The sequence below is a fragment of the Labeo rohita genome, chromosome 18 (assembly GCF_022985175.1).
Source record: "Labeo rohita strain BAU-BD-2019 chromosome 18, IGBB_LRoh.1.0, whole genome shotgun sequence".
NCBI classification, from domain to species: domain Eukaryota; kingdom Metazoa; phylum Chordata; class Actinopteri; order Cypriniformes; family Cyprinidae; genus Labeo; species Labeo rohita.
The window spans coordinates 20547332-20569498 of NC_066886.1; the positions used below are offsets into that span (position 1 = coordinate 20547332).

General features: G+C 42.3%; 1 protein-coding gene and 1 pseudogene across 1 annotated transcript; one reads left to right on the forward strand and one right to left on the reverse strand.

Moving 5' to 3' along the window:
- Nucleotides 1–292: 292 nt before the first annotated feature.
- LOC127181010 (extracellular calcium-sensing receptor-like) lies at nt 293–3822 on the reverse strand. Its single transcript, XM_051135479.1, is given in 7 exon segments — nt 293–1206; nt 1363–1456; nt 1458–1487; nt 1659–1886; nt 2013–2825; nt 3093–3384; nt 3602–3822. Coding segments are annotated over 7 exon segments (2592 nt in total).
- A 5074-nt stretch (nt 3823–8896) lies between these two features.
- LOC127181138 (uncharacterized) lies at nt 8897–20765 on the forward strand (annotated as a pseudogene).
- The last annotated feature ends 1402 nt before the right edge of the window (nt 20766–22167 follow it).

Below are 22167 nucleotides of genomic sequence, written 5' to 3' on the forward strand. Positions count from 1 at the left end.
TAATATATTCCTGCTGCAATTAATTATTTGATTGCATGTTTTATGTATTTGTTTATTTATTTATTTGTGTTTAATAATGTCCATGAAAATAGAATACATGAAAACAGTGAACTTAAGAAATAATATACAATCAATCAAAATATTATTAATATGTATATTTTTTTTTAAAAAATGAATGCAATAAATGTGCTTGTGCTTGTTTGTAATGTGTATTGTTTATTTTGTTTATTCAAATGAAACAAAGACACTATCAAATAGACATATCAGTAAGAGGTTTTCACAGCATGTAAATCTATTTATTTTGTGTACCTCTTCCCATAATGGCTTTTTTAGTGTTTCTTTCTGGGTGCAATATAATAATGTAGCACTTTGGGGCAAATATGGCCACAAGTAATCCAAAACTGGAAGCCAGGATGGCAAATATCTCTACAGCCACTGCATATTTCCCTGGTGAGCTCACATATGCTGGAACAAATGCAATCCACACAGCACAGAAGATCAACATGCTAAAAGTGATGAACTTTGCTTCATTAAAATTATCTGGAAGGTTTCTTGCCAGAAAGGCTAACAGGAAGCTTACTGCTGCCAACAGTCCAATGTATCCCAGCAGCATAGAAAAACCAGCCACTGAACCAATGGCACATTCATAGACTATTATAGACCTGATATACTGGCTGTTTTTATGGGGCGTTGGAGAGGCAGTTGACAGCCAGATTGCACATATGACAACTTGGAGGGCTGTTAGGACCAGGACTGTGCCTCTTTGTTGAGCTGCTCCAAACCATTTCATTGCTCCTTTACCTTCTGGTCGAGATGACTTGAACACAGCTATTACCACCATAGTCTTGACAAGGATGCTGGAGACGCACAGGACAAAGCTTATGCCAAACACAGCATGTCTTAACTGACAAGTCCACAGCTGTGGTCGGCCAATGAAAAGCAGCACGCACAAAAAACACAGTTTAAGTGACATCAGCAGCAGAAAGCTGAGTTCTGAATTGTTTGAACGTACTACAGGAGTTTTGCGGTAATGAGCAAAGATGACCATCACAAGAGCACAGAAGCAGGTACCAAGCAGGGCCACAGTGGCCAGAGAGATGCCCAGAGGATCCTCATAGGACAGAAATTCCACTTCTTTGGGGATGCAATGATCATTTTCTGGGTTGGACCAGAAATCACTTGGACATGCTATGCACTCAGTGGCATCTTTGCGTGTGAAAAAGAAGAAGAAAAAAAACAAACAAAACAAAACAAACAAAATAATAATAATAATAATATTTATATAGGTTAATATTTATACTTAAATGTAATTGCCTTCATTTCAGAGTACAATTTTCAAGGATACCACTTAATATTTTTCACCTGTTGTATTAGAAATCTCTCCATCTGCACAAGGCAAGCAGTCAAAACAGCAGAGAGGAAGGCCCTTCCTTGTGGCTCGTCTGGTTCCTGGGGGGGCAGCTCTCACTGCACACAGACCGTTGGGGCTGAAAGAGACAAGCACTGATATGTCTCTATTATGTTTGTATACTCTGATGGTCTTGGGAATACACTACACTATTATTTATTTACACTTTATTTTGATATTATTGTTTTATTTTCAACACTTAAATAGTCATTTGCACAAATGACAGCATTTAAGATGAAATGATAAGTACTTTGTTTGTTTCAAAGTTCCAGTATATTGCTTCCTCATCCAGTGTAAGCACTTTTCCTGTTGCCGCCCCTTCATTTACAACACCAACTGTGCGGACAATTACTGATCCATCAGAGCTTGGCTGCCAGTTCAGCACATCATAGATGGCCAGAGCATCTCCATTCTTGTCAAATGACACATGATCGCCAAAGCTTGTGGTGAAGTTTACTTTCTGTAGGTAGTGAACCAGCTGTACAGTTTGTAGACAGGAGAGTTGTTATATGTTTATCTGAAATTTGAATTAATGTAGAGCACAGAATTTTTGCAGAACTGTTGTATGCCTAGAAAGAATTTTCACTATACCTGCGGGCCTTACCTGCCAGAGTTTCAGGTTGGTTTTATCAGCACAGCTGTTCCCACTGAATGGTCCTCTCCCCTCCTCACACTGCATCAGGCCATGAAGCGCATGTGCGAGGGCATAAACTGCCTTATAGACATTGTAAGAGGCCCTCAGCTCTGATACATCAGTGTATGGTGTGTCTGTGCTGCTCAGATCCTCTTGCCATGAACATATTTTTCCCCCTTCTATGCCTTCAGAGTCAAAATTGCACCCAAACATGTTTTTCCAGAAAATTCTCACCATATTGTTTTGTGAATTGTTGTCAGGACGAAGGCGTAGCAGAAAGTTACCAAGACCCTGAATCTCTCCTCGTCGGATTGCAATACCCAGTGTACCCCCCAAGACAGGCTTAAATCGTCGAGCAAGAAGCACAGGTGAGGTGGCCCAAGCCTCACTAGCAATCCATTGCCTGCCTGTAACATTTTTTAACAGCATCTCATCAATCACAGGCAACAAATAGCTCGAAGTGGAAAATACAACCACCACCTTTGCTGTGGAGCCCTGAATCACTCCAACTATGCGTTGTATTTCCTTGTGGTTGTTGTCATTGGGCAGTATCTCATAAAAGGCCACACACCCTCCAAACTGCTGCACATCCTGGTGGAAGGATTGAGCTGCATTAATTCCATAATCATCATCACTGTAGAGAAGACCAACCCAGGTCCATCCAAAATGCCTCAAAATCTGAATCATAGCCCGCACTTGAAAGGCATCACTGGGGATTGTTCTGAAGAAAGAGGGGTACTTTTTCCTGTCACTCAAACAGGAGCAGGTGGCATAGTAGCTAATCTAATTAGCAGGGATGGAGAGCAGAGACAGAGAGAGATGAGAGAAAGTGTCATCAGTGCTAAAGCCATTGTGTTACATTACTTATTTGATTACTTTTTGGAAGAAATACATTTGTGATAATTCAACACAATGTTTAGCTATTACTGAAAATGTGATTACAGCATAACAGATAACGAATGTGAGATGGACTGATAATGACAAGGGATACATGCAAGTATTTACTATATATATATGTAATATATATAGGTTTAAAAATGTATCTCTTACCATAGGCACTCGAAACAGCCCCAGTACACTGGAAATTGCAATAGAATGAGTAGAACCTGGATCACCTATGATTCCAATCACCGGTGGTGGGCCTTTGCAGTTGAGGTCAGACACTGTCTGCTCTGTCCCACTAACCAGAGCTGTAGCACCACGGAATGCCACTCCAAGTCTTAAACAGTTGTCATAGATTTGGTAACCAAGTGTGATGTTAGGCAGCAAGTTGGGATTGTTATTAATCTCATTGATAGCAAAAACCATTGTTTGTGCCTGCTGGAAGCTTGTCATATAGAAGCTGGAGAAGACAGCATGAATGAAATCAGATCATTACAGTAACAAAAGTGTGTATATATATATATATATATATATTACATATGTATACATTATATATTACATATGCAGTAAATTATGTAATTCCTGTAAAATAAAAATAAAAATAAAAATAACAGCTCCTTTTTTTCTGATATCTTTTTGCCTTCAAGTTTGCTTCAGTTGGTATGGTCCTGACTCACAGCTCACAGTGTGGTAGTTTTGGCTCCGTTCTGAAGCTCAGCCCTGGGAATGCTTTGAGGTACTGAACCTCAAACAGACCACCAATGAGAAAGTCTCCATCCTGGTACATCCCGTTCAACTTGAAGTGTCCTTGTAGCTGACAAGTACCTGAACTGGCCATCAAAACTACAGAGATATAATTACAAGACAGGAACAAACAAATATGCAGAATTAACCACATCCCTCTCTCTTTATCTGTTTGTCACTCTTCTCTCAGCTCACTCATTTATCATGAAGACTGTGTGTGGCACTTTTTTTTATAAAGCAGGTGGTGCTCCTGGCCTCTCTGGAAATGAGGACGTCATTTTTGTCATTCTGGGGACCTCCATCCCCACCAAGTATGGCATTGTTAATTAATCATTATAAAACAGAATATTTAAAACACTTTACATATACCATTTTTAAATCTAAAACTAAATTTTGTTACTAACAATTATTATTAGTTTGTATATAGTTTGCACCTTATACATGTGCTGCATGTATTTAGAGATTATACAGTAGAAAATTAGATTTGAGAGTTTTTTGGGACAAAGACCCCATTTATGAAACCAAATATACAAGTTAAAAAACAATAAAACAAAAAAATCACAACAACAACAACAAAAGTTTTCACAATTAAGTATATACTCCATTCTCATAAAATCTTGAACATTTCTGGATGTTTTTACACTTAAATTGCTGTGTTACATTGTTGATTGTTTAATCTGCATTTGAAAATTGTCAAAACTGGATTTGTGTGTGAGTAGGTGTTTGGCTGTTTAGAATTTAAATCCAAGAAAAAAAATAGTGCTTTTTATGTTTAATGTTTAGAAATTGTATAAATCGCAGTTATATTTGTGCATTTGTTGAGAAAAATCTGACTTCATATAAATTCTTGACAATATTTAATCTGACATCTAGATGGCACTTGTGTACTTGAAAAATTTTCCTAATCCTCCTGTGATTATTACAGAAGCTGTGAGCATTCCCCATTCTTTCCTTAGTGCTAATTACTAAGATGTGATGTGGCACAGCCCATGAGCCAAATAGCATTACTAAAGTAGCTAACTATGCCACCTGCGTGAACTTCTTAAGACCCCAGGGAACTCAAAACAAATTACAAATAATTACAAATAAATTACAAAATGTCAGTATCCTGGACTCCAAGTCAAGACACTGTATATTAAACACATCAACAGATTCTGAATGTCTCAGAGATTATGGGAAGTGTCTATCATAACTACACCGAGAAGACAAGTAGTATTAGTTTTAATATTACATAGGCTACTTTAAATCATGTTTTAATTAGTGTTGTCAGTTAATGAATGAATCACATTTTTTTTTTCTGAAATTAATCACGATTAATCGTAATATTAAGTTTTTAAATATACTTTTATATTGCAGCAATTTCACATTCAATCTTCAAATTAGTGTAAAAACAACATAAAGACAGCATATTTTTAATATTTGTTATATGGCATCTTTTTTATGACTTAAGGCGAGTATCACCGAGATCAGTGATTTTTGCCTATAGCCATATCAACATTACAGTATAGTTGAGATCTATCGATTTTAACAGTTATTAGACTTAAATAAATGAAAAAAAAAAAAAAAAAAAAAAAATCAAAGTTATCAAACACTAAATTCTAAATTAAATATAAATGAATCTCTAAAGCTACAAAAGTTATTGATCACCTCTTTTTCTTCTGTTCTTTGATTTACAGATATCACAGCAGCTAGGTTATTAGGTTATTTGACTGCAGTTAATTTAAGAGCTGCTGCTGAATGTGACACAGATCTGACACGCTTGCTCATAGTTTCACTCACGCTTTTTGCCACATTCCAGATGCCACACTTCACAGTAACATATTGACCTCATGATGTCATCATGACACAGTGAAAGCATTTTGTGTTTTTGCAAGCAATGTTTTAAAGTTTTTGCTATTATCTGTATGTGGACATTACAGAAGGCTAACCAGATGTTGGCTTAGTAATGTATACCAGGGTGCCTTGATAAATTAATCAGCTGTTTGTTTGTTTCTTTGTTTTGAAGAACAGATCCAAAACAAACATTGTTAGCTTCTGATAGATTGAAGCAAGCAATAAATACGGTTACAGTGATAACCTAGAGACGTTCACCCTCAATGGACCTTGCGCTGTGTCTGAACACTTTGGGAATGGCAATACCCACTCTGCCGTGCTGACAAATGCCCATCTAGTGTGAAATCATGGTGAGCACAGCTAAGACTGAAGCACCTGAGAGCCTGGAGTTGTGCATTTTTCTATTTACTTTTCACTTTTTCTATTATTATATATATATTTTTTTTTCTATTTTTTATTTTATTTTTTTAAATGCCATAATGACACTCATAAACGTCATAAACAGTCATATAGCTCTTCATTGGACTGTTAAATCAGCTGCTCAAAGGTTATCCATCACATTCATGTCAGATGATTCATGATTAACAATTGCCTTATGTAATTTATTTAGACTGGGGACCAGACCATCCTTGCGCTTGTGGAGCGTGGATTTCAGCCAAGGATTCACAGAGTCTCTGTATCTCCTGCCTGGGCGCCAAACATGCTTAGGCAGCACTATCCAACCCTGAGGGCTGCTCTCATTGCGTGACTTTCATGCTGGCGAGTGGCAGATGCAGGAAAGTCGGACCCATGCCTCTCTACTCAAAGAGAGGAACCTATGGAGTGTCCACAGACCTCAAGCTTGTGGGGAGATATAATGGATAGTGTTGTAGTAGACAGCACATTCCAGGGCCCAGTTTATTGGTGGGCCCCTCCCTGACCACAGTAGTGGACAGAGGTTTGCTACATTTTGATTGGATCTTGGTGAACTAACATAAGCAAACTGTCCAATGCCATCAGATAAAGGTGCCAGAACAACAGCCAGACATCTCTTAGAGTGCAAGAAGAAGACCTTTGGTACAAAGCCCGGGAAGGACAGAACTTCCTATTGGTCAAAATACAGTTTGTGCCCCACCTTGAGACTGATTTCTAAGGGTTTGGCCTGTGACCGACCATAAAAATTCCTTAGAACCTCCAGATGCAGCAGCAGTGGGTGAAACTAAGACAGATCATGGAGATCCATCCAAATCCATTCATAACTAGGTTTTCAAACCTTAAAACTGATGCACACTATAACACACACATTTTATACTTATTCAGAGAAATAAGTATTCCTAGTGACAGAAACGTGTATTGCAACAACTTACACAAACTCAGCTGTTAATGGACAAATGAATGCATGCATGACAGTTCAATCTTTTCCCATCATGTTTGGAAAGTGATAAATGCAGCGGTAAAACTTCAGTGACACTTTTCTAACCCTGTGTTTGCACTATGCAAATAAATTCCACAGGAGGAAAGAAGGGTGGGCCACCACGTGTCCCCCCACTCTGATGGAACCAGTCAATCACAGCACGGAAATGGAGAAGCGCTAAATTGCAATCTCCTCCTCATCGGAAAGTGATAAAGGTACTCTTCCAAAAGACACTCCTTGTTCTGAGTCTGCCACCCATTAAGGAAAGGACTGTAACAGAACAACAACGTTCTGAGTCTCCAGCCTGTTACAGGGAAACTAGCAACAGAAACACCCGTTCTGAGTCTCCCATCCAGTGAGACAATAGCAGATACACCAGTTCTAAGTCTGAGTCCTGGGAAGGAGAAGACTAACAGATCAACCTCGTTCTGAGTCTCTGGCCTGCAAATGTGAGACAATAATAGATACCAAGTTCAAGGAAAGAGATAAACTATGTTCAGAGTCTTTGTCCAGTGAGACAACAACAGATGCAGCGTCCTGAGTCTCCATCCTAGGGAGACAAAGCGGATTGACCAAGTTTTGAGTCTCTAGCCCAGAGAAGCAGAAGACACACAGACATTTGCAACAAGGTTAAGCTCCGGCGAGCAAACCTTCACTTCAGGTACTTTTGCTTGCATGTTCCAAGCTAAGGACCTTCACTTCCAAACCTCTTCCAGAGACCTTGGCATTGTTGTATATTATCAGTATATGATTTTCTAATTTACATTAGGTATTATATAGCTGACTGCAGCTGATAACAAATCTTACACATATTTGTTTGATGTATAATAAGGTTCTTCACCTTATTTGGTTCAGAGTAGCAAGAGTTTATCTTTCCAGATAATGTAGCTCTGATATAGCAACACCCAACATAATCACTTACATTTTATGCATCTTATGCGCTTTATTCCTTTTCTATTCATGGTATTCATTTACTAGTTGTTGATTACTCTTGTCTATCTTTTGGTAATAAAATCTATTTTATTACAACTTGTGTCTTCCTTTGTGTTGATAATACAGTAAGAGGTTCTACAAGTGAGAGATTCCACCAATCTTTCTTATGTGATGTACTCATAACCACACATTAATTGACACGTGATTCAAGAATCATAACGTCAGCTGTGACATGAGTACCCATCACTACCCTATTTTACCTCCTTAGGTTGGCGAAAGCAAATTCCCTACATTAATTGGTGTCCCTGGGTTGGTGAAAGTGAAATTTACTGCAGTGTGTCACTTGTTCTTCACTGTTTGAAGATCCTTTAGAGGGAGACATGACGACGAGGTACTGTCGACCATCCTTGAAGACGAGGATGATGACAACGAGGATGCCATTTTCCCTCCAAATCAGTCCCGTCCGCCGAGTGCGCAGGATGACTAACTACATACATATTGGAAGTTTAATTTGGGTTTGAATATGATAAAGTAAGCTTTAATAGGCTATAGCCTAATACAGCATGCACTTGCATATTTGTGTGTGCACTTGAAGAGCACATGCTACGAGCGCAGTACAACAGCTGACAGGACAGGAAGATTCGTTTTTACTGACATACAGTATGACCTGACAACATCTCACCTGACCGCAGTTCACTGATGTTCTACTGAAGCTCCGATCATAATTGGTACCGTTTTTGGGCTCGTTTGACTCTCGCCTGTTGCTGAGGTTACGTTAGAGTGCACGTCTGAAAAGTCTCCTGTTTGATGTGCTCGTTATTACGTTGTAGGTCTATGCAATGCAATTCTTTAGTGGTTGTGGGTGGGGTGGCCAAACCTAGCCCCGCCCCTGTGTTAATTGCGTAAAATATTTTTGACGCATTGAAATGAATAAATTAATCGGCTACTTTAACGTGCTCATTTTGACACCACTACTGTCAAGATAAACCACACAAAAAGCTGTCTGGCCCCCTCACAGGAGATAATCTACCTGGATCTACCCACATCATTGCTCAAAACAGGATGCCCTATGGGTGCGGTTGTTTCGAGGAAAGTGGTGACGACAGACGCGTCTTCCTCGGGCTGGGGAGCAGTGTTCGAGGGCAGAACAGTGAGAGGAGTTTGGAAAGAGGAAGGAAAGAGCACATACAAACTTCACAGATTAGAAAAGAAGCTGATCATGTGGGGCAGTGCGAACCTCACATGTCCCAGGAATAATGAACAGGGGAGCGGATTTGCTGTCCAGAGGGAACCCGCTGTATGAGGAGTGGAGACTTCATCCCCAGGTGGTTCAGATGATTTGCCAGAGATTTGGTCGAGCTGCCAAAGATTTTTTTGCAGTCCCCTGCGAAGACTGCTGTCCCCTGTTTTTCTCTCTAGCAGGTGATGATGCACCGTTGGGTATAGATGCTCTAGCCCACAAATGGCCAGACACACTTGTACGTGTTCCCCTCGTTAACCCAACTGCCTAGTCGAACCAACATTACAGTATGAGAGCGCAGTCATACGATGATTCTAATAGCACCATACTGGCCAAGGAGACTGTGGGTAGTGGAGAATGCACAGCTGCTCTACGACCAGCCATGGCCATTACCAGGATGCAGGGATCTTCTCTCTCGAGATATTCGCGAGATATTCCACCCCTTCCCGCAGAAGCTGTCTCTTTGGGCCTGGCCCGTGAGAGGCTGAATTTAAATGCAGCTGGTTTATCCCCTAAGGTCATTGAGATGATTCAGGACACGAGGGCTGCGTCCACACGCTCTTTATACAGTCTCAAATGGGGAGTGTTTAAAGCATGGTGCACAGAAAAAAACGTTGTCCCTTATTTATGTTCAATATTAGATGAACTATGTTTCTTGCAAGACCTCCTGGACAAAGGTAGAGCTTTTTCCATGGTTAACCCTCTGGGGTCTGAGGGTGTTTTGGCACCCTGGAGAAGTTTTGACATGCCCTGACATTTGTGCTTTTTTCATTATCTTAAAAACATATTAATGGCTAAAGTCTGATTACATTGTAATCAGCACAAACTGGACTACAATAATATGCAAGCAACATTAATGTACATGTTTGTGTTTTTGAGAAAACAACGTTTATGCGTGGTTAGTAAAAAACTAAAAATTTTAAGTCACTGAAATAAGGCCATGAAACACATTCAGAACATTCGTGCACAAGACTTTTGAGAACTGGATGTGGTAGGCTAGAGTTTTTTTCTACAAAATGATGTGAAAATCATCACGTTCAGTTGTTCACAAAAAACAATATACTTATTTAAATTTTCTAAGACGTGTTTTGTGATCGAAAGGGAATATACGAGGGAGTGACAATGGCCATTGAATATTTAGTGATTCACACCTGAGAGACAAAAGGCCCTCCCCTAATGGCCCATCAATGAGACTGTGACTGTCAGGTAAGAAACAATGTGAGAAGATTCAGAGATTGGGGTTTTAGATTATCTGTATTTTATTTACAACACAGTATAATATAAACATACATTATTAAGGGTCAAAGACACATTATTAAGCACACTGATCTAACCACAGAGATGTGAACAGACGTTGTGTAATTCCTGAGAACTGTTTTCTGAATTCTGTTCAACAAGTAACACAAGTAAATCATACCTGATATTTAAGTGCTTGCAAAACTCATCATCAGTAGTCAAGGAACTTGATTTAGCAATAGAATATCAGTGTAGTTGAAGATCTGATGTTGGTACAGCGCTCTCACAGGAAAAGTTTGCAGGATTCGTCTGTTGTGCAGGTATCAGATCACAAACAACTAAAACAAAACAAAAAACATCTGTGAACATGTTAATACCAGGAGTAATTTAAAGCATCTTTGCTAAATAAAAGCATTAGTTCTATAATTACTATCCCAAAAAAAGATTCATATAGGTATCTGATCACTAAAATAAATAAATGAATAAATCAGTGAGCATGTTGATAGACCTGGAGCAATTGTTTCGGAAGCAGACGGACAACTGAGGTAAGTGAATGTAACAATGTTTATTTACAGCAGAGCACAGATGAAGAATGACGTGAAGGAAGAGGTGAGTATCACAGTTCAGGTATGACAAGTTCTTGAATGGATTACTACAAGCTGATTGGAATATGTTTCCTCTGCAGGAACGATAGGAGATAAGCTGGAGAACGGAGAGAACACACACACACCGGTGGATGACAGCTGTCGAACTTAAAAACACACACACCACTGACTGGATGACGTTTGACTGGATGGACTGGAATGAAACAGAGAGAAAGGTAAGTATCTTCAGGTAGGTAGATGTTATGAACTCAGGGAGAGCTTCACAATGAGTCTGCTTCGTATGAACGAGCCCTTCCCAGTCGACCAGGTACTCCAACTGACCACCACAACGTCGGGATTGCAGGATTTCTCTGACCGAGTAAATGGAGCCTTCTTCCAGCATCAAGGGGGGAGGGGGTTCCTCTTCGTGGCCAGGCTCTGTGGAAGCAATCAGAGGTTGGTGAAAAGGTTTGAGTAGAGAGATATGGAATGTGGGGTGAATCCTATATTGAGGTGGTAGTTGGAGTTTGAATGTGACTGGGTTGACCTGTTCCAAGATGGTGAAGGGGCCAACAAATCTGGGACTAAGTTTTCTAGAGGGCAGGCGCAGACGGATGTCTCTGGTGGAGAGCCAAACCTTTTGTCCAGGAGTATAGACGTGACCTGGGATCCTTCTCCGGTCTGCAATAATCTTGGATCTGCGCACTGCCCTCTGCAGGTGATGGTGAGCTGCGTCCCAGACTCTCTCGCTCTCCCGAAACCAGTAATCCACTGCGGGTACCTCTGATGGTTCACCATTCCAGGGGAAGAATGGGGGTTGGAATCCGAGAACACACTGGAATGGTGTGAGTCCTGTGGCTGGTTGCCGCAGTGAATTCTGGGCGTATTCCGCCCAGCCCAGAAACTGGTTCCAGGAGTCCTGGTGACCGTGACAGAAGGTTCTGAGGAACCGCCCCACCTCTTGAATCTTCCTCTCCGTCTGGCCGTTGGTTTGAGGATGGTATCCAGAGGAGAGGCTAACGGTCACACCTAGAAGCTTGAAAAAAGATTTCCATACTCTGGAGATGAATTGTGGTCCTCTGTCTGAAACAATGTTCTCTGGGATACCATAATAGCGGAAGACATGATTGAAAAGGATTTCAGCTGTTTCCAGGGCAGTAGGGAGTCCTTTGAGAGGTAGAAGACGGCAGAATTTTGAAAAACGATCAATGATGACTAGGATGCAGGTATTTCCATCTGAAGAAGGGAGATCTGTCATGAAGTTGACTCCTAGGTGTGACCAGGGGCGGTTCGGGACAGGCAAGGGATGGAGTTTCCCTGCAGGTAAGTGTCGGGGGCTTTTTGAAATGGCACACTCCTTGCAACCTTGGACATACCTTCTCACATCCCTTGCCATGGACGGCCACCAGAAGCGATCGGATAGCAGCGAGAGGGTATTGTTGACCCCTGGATGCCCAGTGCCCAGGGAGGTGTGCATGGAGTGAATCAGATCTACCCGTTGAGTCCGTGGAACAAACTGACGACCTGGTGGACAGCCCGGCGGAGGTCTGGGTGCTGGAGTGGCGACGATTGGAGGAGCAGACCATTCAATGGGGTTGACTATGATATGTTCTGGAATGATGTTGGTGGGGTTTTCTGATGTCTCTGGATGATCATGAAGTCTGGATAAAGCATCTGCTCGGATGTTCTTGGATCCTGGACGATATGTTATGGAGAAGTTGAATCTGGAGAAGAATAATGACCAGCGAGCTTGACGTGGACAGAGTCGTTTGGCGTCTCGAAGATATTGTAAATTCTTATGATCTGTTATTACCTGGAAGGGATGGATAGCGCCCTCCAGCCAATGCCGCCACTCCTCCAGGGCAAGTTTAATTGCTAGGAGTTCTCGGTTGCCGATGTCGTAGTTCCTCTCCGCTGGGCTGAGCTTCCGAGAGAAACAGGCACATGGATGGAGCAATTTGGGAGTCCCATGATACTGGAAGAGGACGGCTCCAACGCCAGTGGTCGAGGCGTCCACTTCCACCACGAAAGGAAGATCAGGGTCAGGATGAGTCAGGAGTGGAGCTTGTGTAAAGGCTGACTTAAGGGAATGGAAGGCTTCGGCCGCTTCGGGAGTCCATAAGAGAGTCCTGGGTTTTCCACTGAGAAGGTTGGTGAGAGGAGTGGTGATGATGCTATAGTCCTGGATGAAACGTCTGTAGAAATTGGCGAATCTGAGAAATCTTTGCAATTCTTTGATTGTAGTGGGTTCTGGCCAGGAAACAACTGCAGAGACCTTCCTCTCATCCATGCGTACCCCCTGATGATCTATACAATATCCCAGGAATTTGACGGATGGAAGATGGAATGAGCATTTTTCAGCCTTGAGATAGAGCTGGTGCTCTCGGAGTTTCTTAAGGACCTCCGCAACGTGGTGTCGATGTTCTGCTTCACTCCGGGAGTAGATTAATATGTCGTCTATGTAGACAATAACGAAGTGGTGAAGGAACTCCCGGAGTACTTCATGAATGAAGTTTCGGAATACGGAGGGGGCGTTGACCAAACCATAGGGCATGACCAGATACTCATAATGGCCGGTAGGGGTCACAAAGGCGGTCAGGGAAACATCCTGTGGTGCATCCTTCACCCCATTTTGAGACTTCACTGAAGCCCCAAGAGATGATGGGATCATGCTTCACCAGCCACGGGCGCCCTAAGATGATGTCCACGGTGGCACCCTCCAGAACCAGAAATTGAATATCCTCTTTGTGTAAAAGTCCAATCTGGAGATGAATGGGTTCACATTTACGGTGGATGCGTGTTCGTGAAGTATTGTTGCCTGTTATGGGTTGAATCTGGTAGATCCTTGACGAGGCCTCGGTACGGAGCTGTAGCTGGCGACAGAGGTTCCCCGAGATGAAGTTTCCTGCTGACCCGGAGTCGATGAGAGCGGTGACTGCAACAGAAGAAGACGGGGTGGTTAACTGTACATTGGTAGTGAGGGGATGCATATTTTCTATGTCCGAATGGATGCCACTCACCGAGGTGCGAACTGGACGGAGCGGGCAGTTCAGCCGAACATGCCCGCTAGCTCCACAGTACATACACAGACCCCGGGTCAGCCTCCTCTGTCGCTCAGCGGAGGTGAGTTTACCAGATTCGATGATCATAGGTTCTGATTCTGAAGGGTTGACTGGCTCGGACGGACGGAGGAGTGCAGTAGAGACTGTTTCTTGGTTAGACTGGTAAGATTTCATACGATCAGAACAGCGAAGAGATTGTTGAATAAATTTTTCTAACCCCATATTGTCATCCAAAGCCGCCAACTGCAATCTGAGTTTGGGTTCCAAACCAAGCCGGTAAGTGGTCAGGAGGGATCGCTCATTCCACCCACTGGCGGCCGCTAGAGTGCGAAAATGAAGAGAATATTCGTGGGTAGTCATAGTTCCTTGTTTCAGATGGTATAATTGCTCACCAGCGGATACTTTCTCATCAGCGCGACTGAAAACCTCCTTGAAATGAGCGATGAATGCCTGGATGGAATGAGTCGGTGGACCAGCTTGGTGCCAGATAGTTTCGGCCCATCGGAGAGCTGGTCCGGTAAGCAGTGACGTGATGAAGGCAATTTGAGACTGATCTGTGGGGTATAAAGCAGGTTGCATAGTGAATGTGAGTGAACATTGTAATAGAAATCCGTTGCACTCCTCCGCCCCGCCAGAGTAGGGCGCCGGACGGGCCATGGGACTGGATGGAACGGTGGCCGAAGAAGTGCTGGGTGCTGGTGGTGCGTCGGGAGGTGGTGTGGATGGCATGGTGGTAGGAGACCTCATCAAAACCTTCCGCAGCGAGTCCACCAGTTCCTGGAACGGATCGGGATTGCTCATGCTGTTACTGTTGTTCGGTCCGGGCTTACTGTTTCGGAAGCAGACGGACAACTGAGGTAAGTGAAAGTAACAATGTTTATTTACAGCAGAGCACAGATGAAGAATGACGTGAAGGAAGAGGTGAGTATCACAGTTCAGGTATGACAAGTTCTTGAATGGATTACTACAAGCTGATTGGAATATGTTTCCTCTGCAGGAACGATGGGAGATAAGCTGGAGAATGGAGAGAACACACACACACCGGTGGATGACAGCTGTCGAACTTACGACACACACACCACTTACTGGATGACGCTTGACTGGACGGACTGGAATGAAACAGAGAGAAAGGTAAGTATCTTCAGGTAGGTAGATGTTGTGAACTCAGGGAGAGCTTCACAATGAGTCCGCTTCGTATGAACGAGCCCAGACAAGGAGAGGTGAGTGGTGTGTGCTTTTATGTGTGTGAGGTGATTACGTGCAGGTGTGTGTGATTAGAACTCTGGTGACTGTGATCGCTGCGTGTGAGTGGTTGTAGAGCCTGGCCAATCCGTGACAGCAATATTGTTACATTAGCAATCAATAATATTGCCGGTGTGATTTATAGCTATTGAAGGATTACAAATTTAAGAAACTGTTTAAAATATGCTGATCCTATGTTCTGACATAGCATCACGTGAAAACCTAAGGTGCAGTACATTGTATTTAGCATTTAAGGTAAATATGATGACATCAGACAAATGATTCTCTCAAGCAAAGTTTGTAGCAAGAGGTTCCTGCCAGTTCCTGTTCTCTTATTGTAAGTCAAATGAGCCAGATGACTGAGATGTTCACCTTTTGTTTGTAATGGCTCTTGGTACCTCTGCCCAGTCTTCGAGTGGTTATGATGATTGGATTAGGACTGGTGTAAATGGTGCAGGCTGCTATACCTGAATACTTCATTTACATGCTTTGTTTGGGGTTGTCACCCAGGTGCTTTGTCTCCAGATCTAAGCACTGCCCCCTAAATGTATATAAACTACAATGTATCCTCTGTTTTAGGCAGAGAAGATTAGCGTAAAGTGCTAGTAGTTTATGTTCAGGAATCCTCTGTTTTGCCAGAGAAGTTTGAATACATGATGTGTATTACCTAGGTTTTCCTCTGCTTTGCCAGAGAAGGTTAACAACAGTTGTTCTGTGTTAACAAATTTATCCTCTGCTTGCCAGGGAGGTGTTAGAAGTGTATTGTTGTGTCAGACAAACAATACAAAATGTTGAGAAGGAATGCTAGGTTGATTCCCACAACTGAGAAAGGTGGACTAGCTACCCCTTTATGGACAGACAATGAGTTCAAATCATTGTTAGGAGAGCACATGGACTCAACAGTGACAGAGTCAGTCAGATTGGATTTGACAAAGAAATTTGGTATTGATCCAGAAAAAGTATGGTCAATTGAAGAATGCAAAACGGTACTTGGAGCATGTATCAGAAAGAAAAACATTAAAGGCATTATCTGCTCCCACAGAGAATTTACCTTATCCTTAGCACAAGAACAAGCTCAGTGTATTACTAAATTAAAAGAACAAAACAAACAACTTCAAACTAGAGTGTCCTGTCTCACTAAAAAGGTGGGCCATAACAAGGCCTCAACCAAAAGTGATTCAAAAGACCAACAGTCAGATGAAAGCTATCCTGACTTACAGTCTTTGTGTAGACTAGAGGACAATAGCAATACTGGATTAAGAGATAAAAATGTAAATGCAGTTGAAGTATGTGGAGCGAGAAAAAAGGTTCAGAGTAGGGTAGAAGGGGTTGAAATTCTTCCATCTGCAACCCCCAGACTCCAGTTACAAGCAGTCCATACAGTGCTAGGACCTGAAGATATAGAGAGACTATCCCAGAGCTTACCCTCAGCACGCAGAAATTTTTCTGAATTTAGAAGAGCATTGACTAGCAAAATGCGTCTCTACAACATGTCGTTAGCAGAAGTCACACAGCTGATGTCACAAATTCTAACTGAATCTGAATCTGAATTCAACAGTTTTGAGTCTGCTGTTACTTCTGAACTACAACATGCCAGTAAAGAGGATTTGAGAGAAGGTGTTTCGAAAATTCTAAAGAATCTCATGGGACCCAAAATAGACTGGTCCAGAATCACTAACTGTGTGCAAAGGAAAGAAGAAACTGTGAATGAATACACTGAAAGGTTCTGCCAGACAGCTGTAACTTACAGTGGAATAGTTGATGATTCTGAAAGTGTGCTAGATGACAAGGGACCCTTAGTCCGCATCTGGTCAGATGGCCTTGTAGCTGAGTACAGAAAAGCCTTGACATTCCTAGATCTAACTTGGTCTAACAAAACTCTCAGAAGTAACCTAGACATGTTAGCTATTTGGGAAAGAGACTCTGATGTTAAAGCAAGAGTAAAGATTGCAGCAGCAGGTCAACACAAAGAACCAACAGAAAAATAAATGTCCTAAGAGGGAGGGTAATTGTCATTACTGTGGTAAACCTGGACACTGGATGAAAGAGTGTAGAAAAAACAAAAAGTATGTAAGAGAAATGAACAGTGTAAATCAGCTCCTACTCAGTCTGCTTGCAACTCTGAAGCAGACCCTCCCCACTACACCACATTCGTGGGGAAGCTTGCTGAGGTGCTAACTGTTAAGGCTGTGAGTTCTTAATTACCCCAATAATCTACAACAAAGATGAAAAGATTCTTTGTAAATAGAACAAAAGGAAGTTGACTTACTCCCACTGGGGTACTCTGGTTATAAGTACACTCACAGCCAAAAACAATACTACAGCACACTACAGTCACTCACCTATCCTCTATGGGTTATGATGTTTACTATGACTGATGTTTCATTAGAGGATGGAGTGATTGCACAGTTAAGTTTGCGCACCAACTACAGGGACAGACTAGGACACACAGGCCAGTGAGGAGCCCAGGGAGGAACCGAAGTGCAACACGCCTCGGGGGCCAACCCTGTGGTGAAGATTTCCTCATAGGTTTTTCCCCTCATCAGTTTGTCCCCATCTCACTGGTCCATAGGTGTCAAATGACTTAAGACTAGGTCAGCAAAACCACTATATGATCACTAGACTTAAAACCACTATACGATCAACAGAAGTCTAAAATTGTCTATGCATGAATACTGCTGGTCTGCTGTTTCTCTGTTTTCTTGTGTTGCAGGTATGTGTACATGCCATGATGTCATCAAAAGCAGCATCCTGGAGTAAAGCATCACCTCAGACATCCATGAACAAGGAGGACAAAGAGTCATCTGAATGAATCTACGTGGGAAATGGACTACAGAAAACTACAGACTACACAGCTATTCAGGTGCCATGGACGTCAGGACTTCCACTCTTGTGCTACATGGTTTTCTGTGTCAACATGTAGCTTGTACGACATGTTACCATCCATGTCGTATGTGTCAACAGTTGTGGTTCTGAAAAGAACTATTACACCTAAGTAAATCTAGGACAAAACACGGAATAAGATATTTGTGCCTGTAACTATTTCAAGTTACATGAATGGAAGATGGGGCTTAATGTTAACAAACATAGGCTATAGAATGGATTTATGGAGGTTTAAATTTGTATTATGTGAGAGTTATTAAAACTCTCAAAGGGGGGACTGAAGGATTACAAATTTAAGAAACTGTTTAAAATATGCTGATCCTATGTTCTGACATAGCATCACGTGAAAACCTAAGGTGCAGTACATTGTATTTAGCATTTAAGGTAAATATGATGACATCAGACAAATGATTCTCTCAAGCAAAGTTTGTAGCAAGAGGTTCCTGCCAGTTCCTGTTCTCTTATTGTAAGTCAAATGAGCCAGATTACTCAGATGTTCACCTTTTGTTTGTAATGGCTCTTGGTACCTCTGCCCAGTCTGAGTACCAAGTTTGAGTAGTTATGATGATTGGATTAGGACTGGTGTAAATGGTGCAGGCTGCTATACTGAATACATCATTTGCATGCTTTGTTTGGGGTTGTCACCCAGGTGCTTTGTCTCCAGATCTAAGCACTGCCCCCTAAATGTATATAAACTACAGTGTATCACTGCCTTGAAGACGACTTTTTGAAGACTGCAGTGCCAAGCAGCGAGTAACTGAATAAAGAGAAACTTCTGCTTCAAGATATCCAAAAACGTCTCCTGGTCTCTAAGAAAAAATTCACAACAGTTTCATATGCACACATGCTTTGTATTTATTATTATACAGTACAAAGACAACATCTGAGGAACTAAATTATTATTAAGCACATTATGTACACGTTTGAGCAGATATTTGCAGACAGAGTATTCAACAGTAAAGACTGGTCTAAGCATTCTTAGACTTTTATATCCTCTAAACATTAGCCCTACTTTTATGTTAATTTGTTTTTGAAACATAAAACATTCCTGACACCTTACAGATGCATTGAAAAGTTGCCTATGATATTTCAAAATGTTGCACTTGATTTCACACATTTTAATCAGGAATTACAGTTTTGAAAAAGTCCAGCTAGTAAATGCGTTCAAGTTTATGTCACAACAACACATTATCTAATGCCAATAAGAAACATTACTTACACTGTATAAGAGATCCTCTCGTCAGCTGCCTGTAGCCGCACTCGCATTCTGTTCGTGAGATAAACAAGCTTAGCCTGTTCCTCTCAGCGTGTCCTCATCTGGAGTAAATACAAAGCTTTTTCCTCTCAGCGCCGCCTTCCAAAAACGAAAGTACCGGACACAAACACGTTGATGCTTTGTTTACGAGTTGATGTGGGCGGTCATGTCGCATGTTTGTAATAACAATAGCGCCAAAGAGCGCGTAGGCATGACCTAATTAGCGGTAATGAGCTCAGAGGGGAAAAACAGGACATGGCATTGGTTTCATACAGATTACTTAAATACAGGATATGTGTTTTTGATTAAACTTAATTCATTTAAACTAGACATTTCAAGCTTTCTATAGATATATCTCTCATGTTTGTGTATCATGTATTCGCTGAGAGGACACCCTGAATATTTTATTTATTTTAAAAATCCATGAACATTTGTTGATATGTTGAGCATACACAAATAAAAGTAAACTTTCTACAGATTCAGGTGATGTATTACTTTTATGTGTCCAATCACAATTGAGGGAGCAATTCAAGTTCTTTTTGCTGTCATCTGGAAAAAATGCGAGTGCTCCCGCCAGTGCCTTAGCCGACCCCAGGACATTAAGGTCTATTTTGGCCGCAATATGTTGGCATGTCATATAGGACTCAACTCGGGTACTATAGGCCAGCATCCTCTCGTTTACCGATTTATGAGAAGAGCGCGATGGTTACACCCAGTATCAAAGCCGCTGCTCCCACCCTGGGATTTGTCCATGGTCCTGAACGCGCTCTCTGAAGCCCTATTTGAGCCCGTTGAGAGCATCCCCTTAAAGCTGCTTTCTTTAAAGACTGCTCTGATACTCACTCTTACTACAGCAAAAAGAGTGAGTGAACTGCACGCATTATCAGTCCACTTCTCATGTATGATGTTCACTCCAGGTGGTCAAAAGGTAACTTTTAGGATTAATCCAATGTTTCTGCCAAAAGTATTTGATCACTCTGGTTCAGGTCAGTCAGTGGATCTGATAGCTTTCCATTTGCCACCTTTCTCATGTTCTGAGGAGGAGCTGCTACACTGTTTATGTCTGGTGTGGACTTGACATATATTTGTGCAAAGGACTAGGGCACTTCGCAAAAGCAATCAGCTTTTTGTGTCGTGGGCGGAGTCATTCAACGGAAAGCTGGCCTCCTGTCAACGTCTCTTGCACTGGGTTGTAGAGGCAATCGTGTTATGTTACAATAATGTGAATGTGAAGCTCCAAAGGCAGCCACAGTCCCATTCAGCTAACGGGATAGCAACGTCTTGGGCCCTTTTTAGGGGCATTTCTACTCAGGAGACCTGTGCTGCGGCTAACTGGTTTTCCCCACACACCTTTTATGAGGTTCTACAGGCTGGATGTGACAGAACCTTCATTTTCCCACTCAGTCCTGGGAGCGAGTGGAGAAGTTATCCATTAAGCACTTGGATAGAGATTCAAATCTGTTTGTGTCCAGCAAAACAACACACTGGACTCTTTGGTTTTCTCTGTCTTCACTATTGTGTCTGGGAGTAGATGCTGCTAGCCTGTATCCTTTCCCACCAATTCAACTGCTTTCAGGGGTTCTTTTGAATGTGAGGGAAAACAGTGTGCATCAAAGACTGTTGTTGGTAGTTCTGCTTTGGCCATCCAAGGTGTGGTTCTTGGATCCAGTCAGTGGTTTTCATGACTTTTGGTGCTGTTGTCCTTTTGAGAAATTGCACAAGCTTTGTCCATCTTTGATGGCTTACCTTGACCAAACTGACCAGTGACTTAAGTGTAGTGAACAGCGGTCAAGATGGCAAAACCCCTTTCCACACAATGTGAAGACAAGGATGGTTAACAGGGGGGTTAACATTCAGTAACCCCGTCCCAGAAACGTCCCAGGTTACGTATTTAACCCTGGTTCCCAGAGGGAATGAGACGCTGCATCCAAAAATGCTATGGGAACACTATGTCCTGCATAGGGACATCTGCCAGAAGGGCATTGGAGGCCGGCATACCTCGAGTGGAATGAGCCTTGACCCCCAGAGGCGAGGGGAGATCAGAGGACTCATAGGCTAGAGAAATGGCATCAACAATCCACCTGCTGAGGGTCTTCTTAGAGGCAGGGAGACCCCATTTGGGGGGACCATAGCAAACAAACAGTTGGTCTGCCCTTCACCACTGCTTACTTCCACTGGACACATACAGTTAAGCTTCTGCTGGTCAGGCTCCCTGAAGGGAGGAGGACAGAATGCCTGGAGTATGACGGAGGGGGTGCAGCGGAAGGGACCTTAGGAACATACCCCGCTCAGGGGTAAAGAAATGCTTTGGCCAGTCCAGGGGCAAAGTCAAGGTAGGAAGGGGCCACCAAAAGGGCCTGCAGGTCCCCAACCCGCTTAAGGTAAGTTAGCACTAGAAGCAGAGTAGTCTTGAAGGTAAGCAACTGATCAGAAATTTCCTCTATAGGCTTGAACAGAGGTCTACAGAGAGCTTCAAGCACCACAGTGAGGTCCCATGTAGGGACACGGGATCGTACTGGAGGCCTCAGCCTACAGTCCGGTTAATTCTTTCGGTTAAGTTTGCCTGGGGGTGGTAGCTTGTTGTTAACCTCTGGACACAACCCCATGTTGTCACGGTCGCCGTGTGCGGGGAATGAGGAGTAGGAACGAGGAGATCCGGAACATACACATTTAATAGATAATCCACAATAGGAACAGAAATGAACAGGAACAGCAGGGAATCCACACGCAAAACACAACGAAAAGACGTTAAATGACATGGAGTGACAATACAAGAACCGACAACCAAAAGGGGAACTCAACCAAACTTAAATACACCGACTAATCAGAGGAAGACAG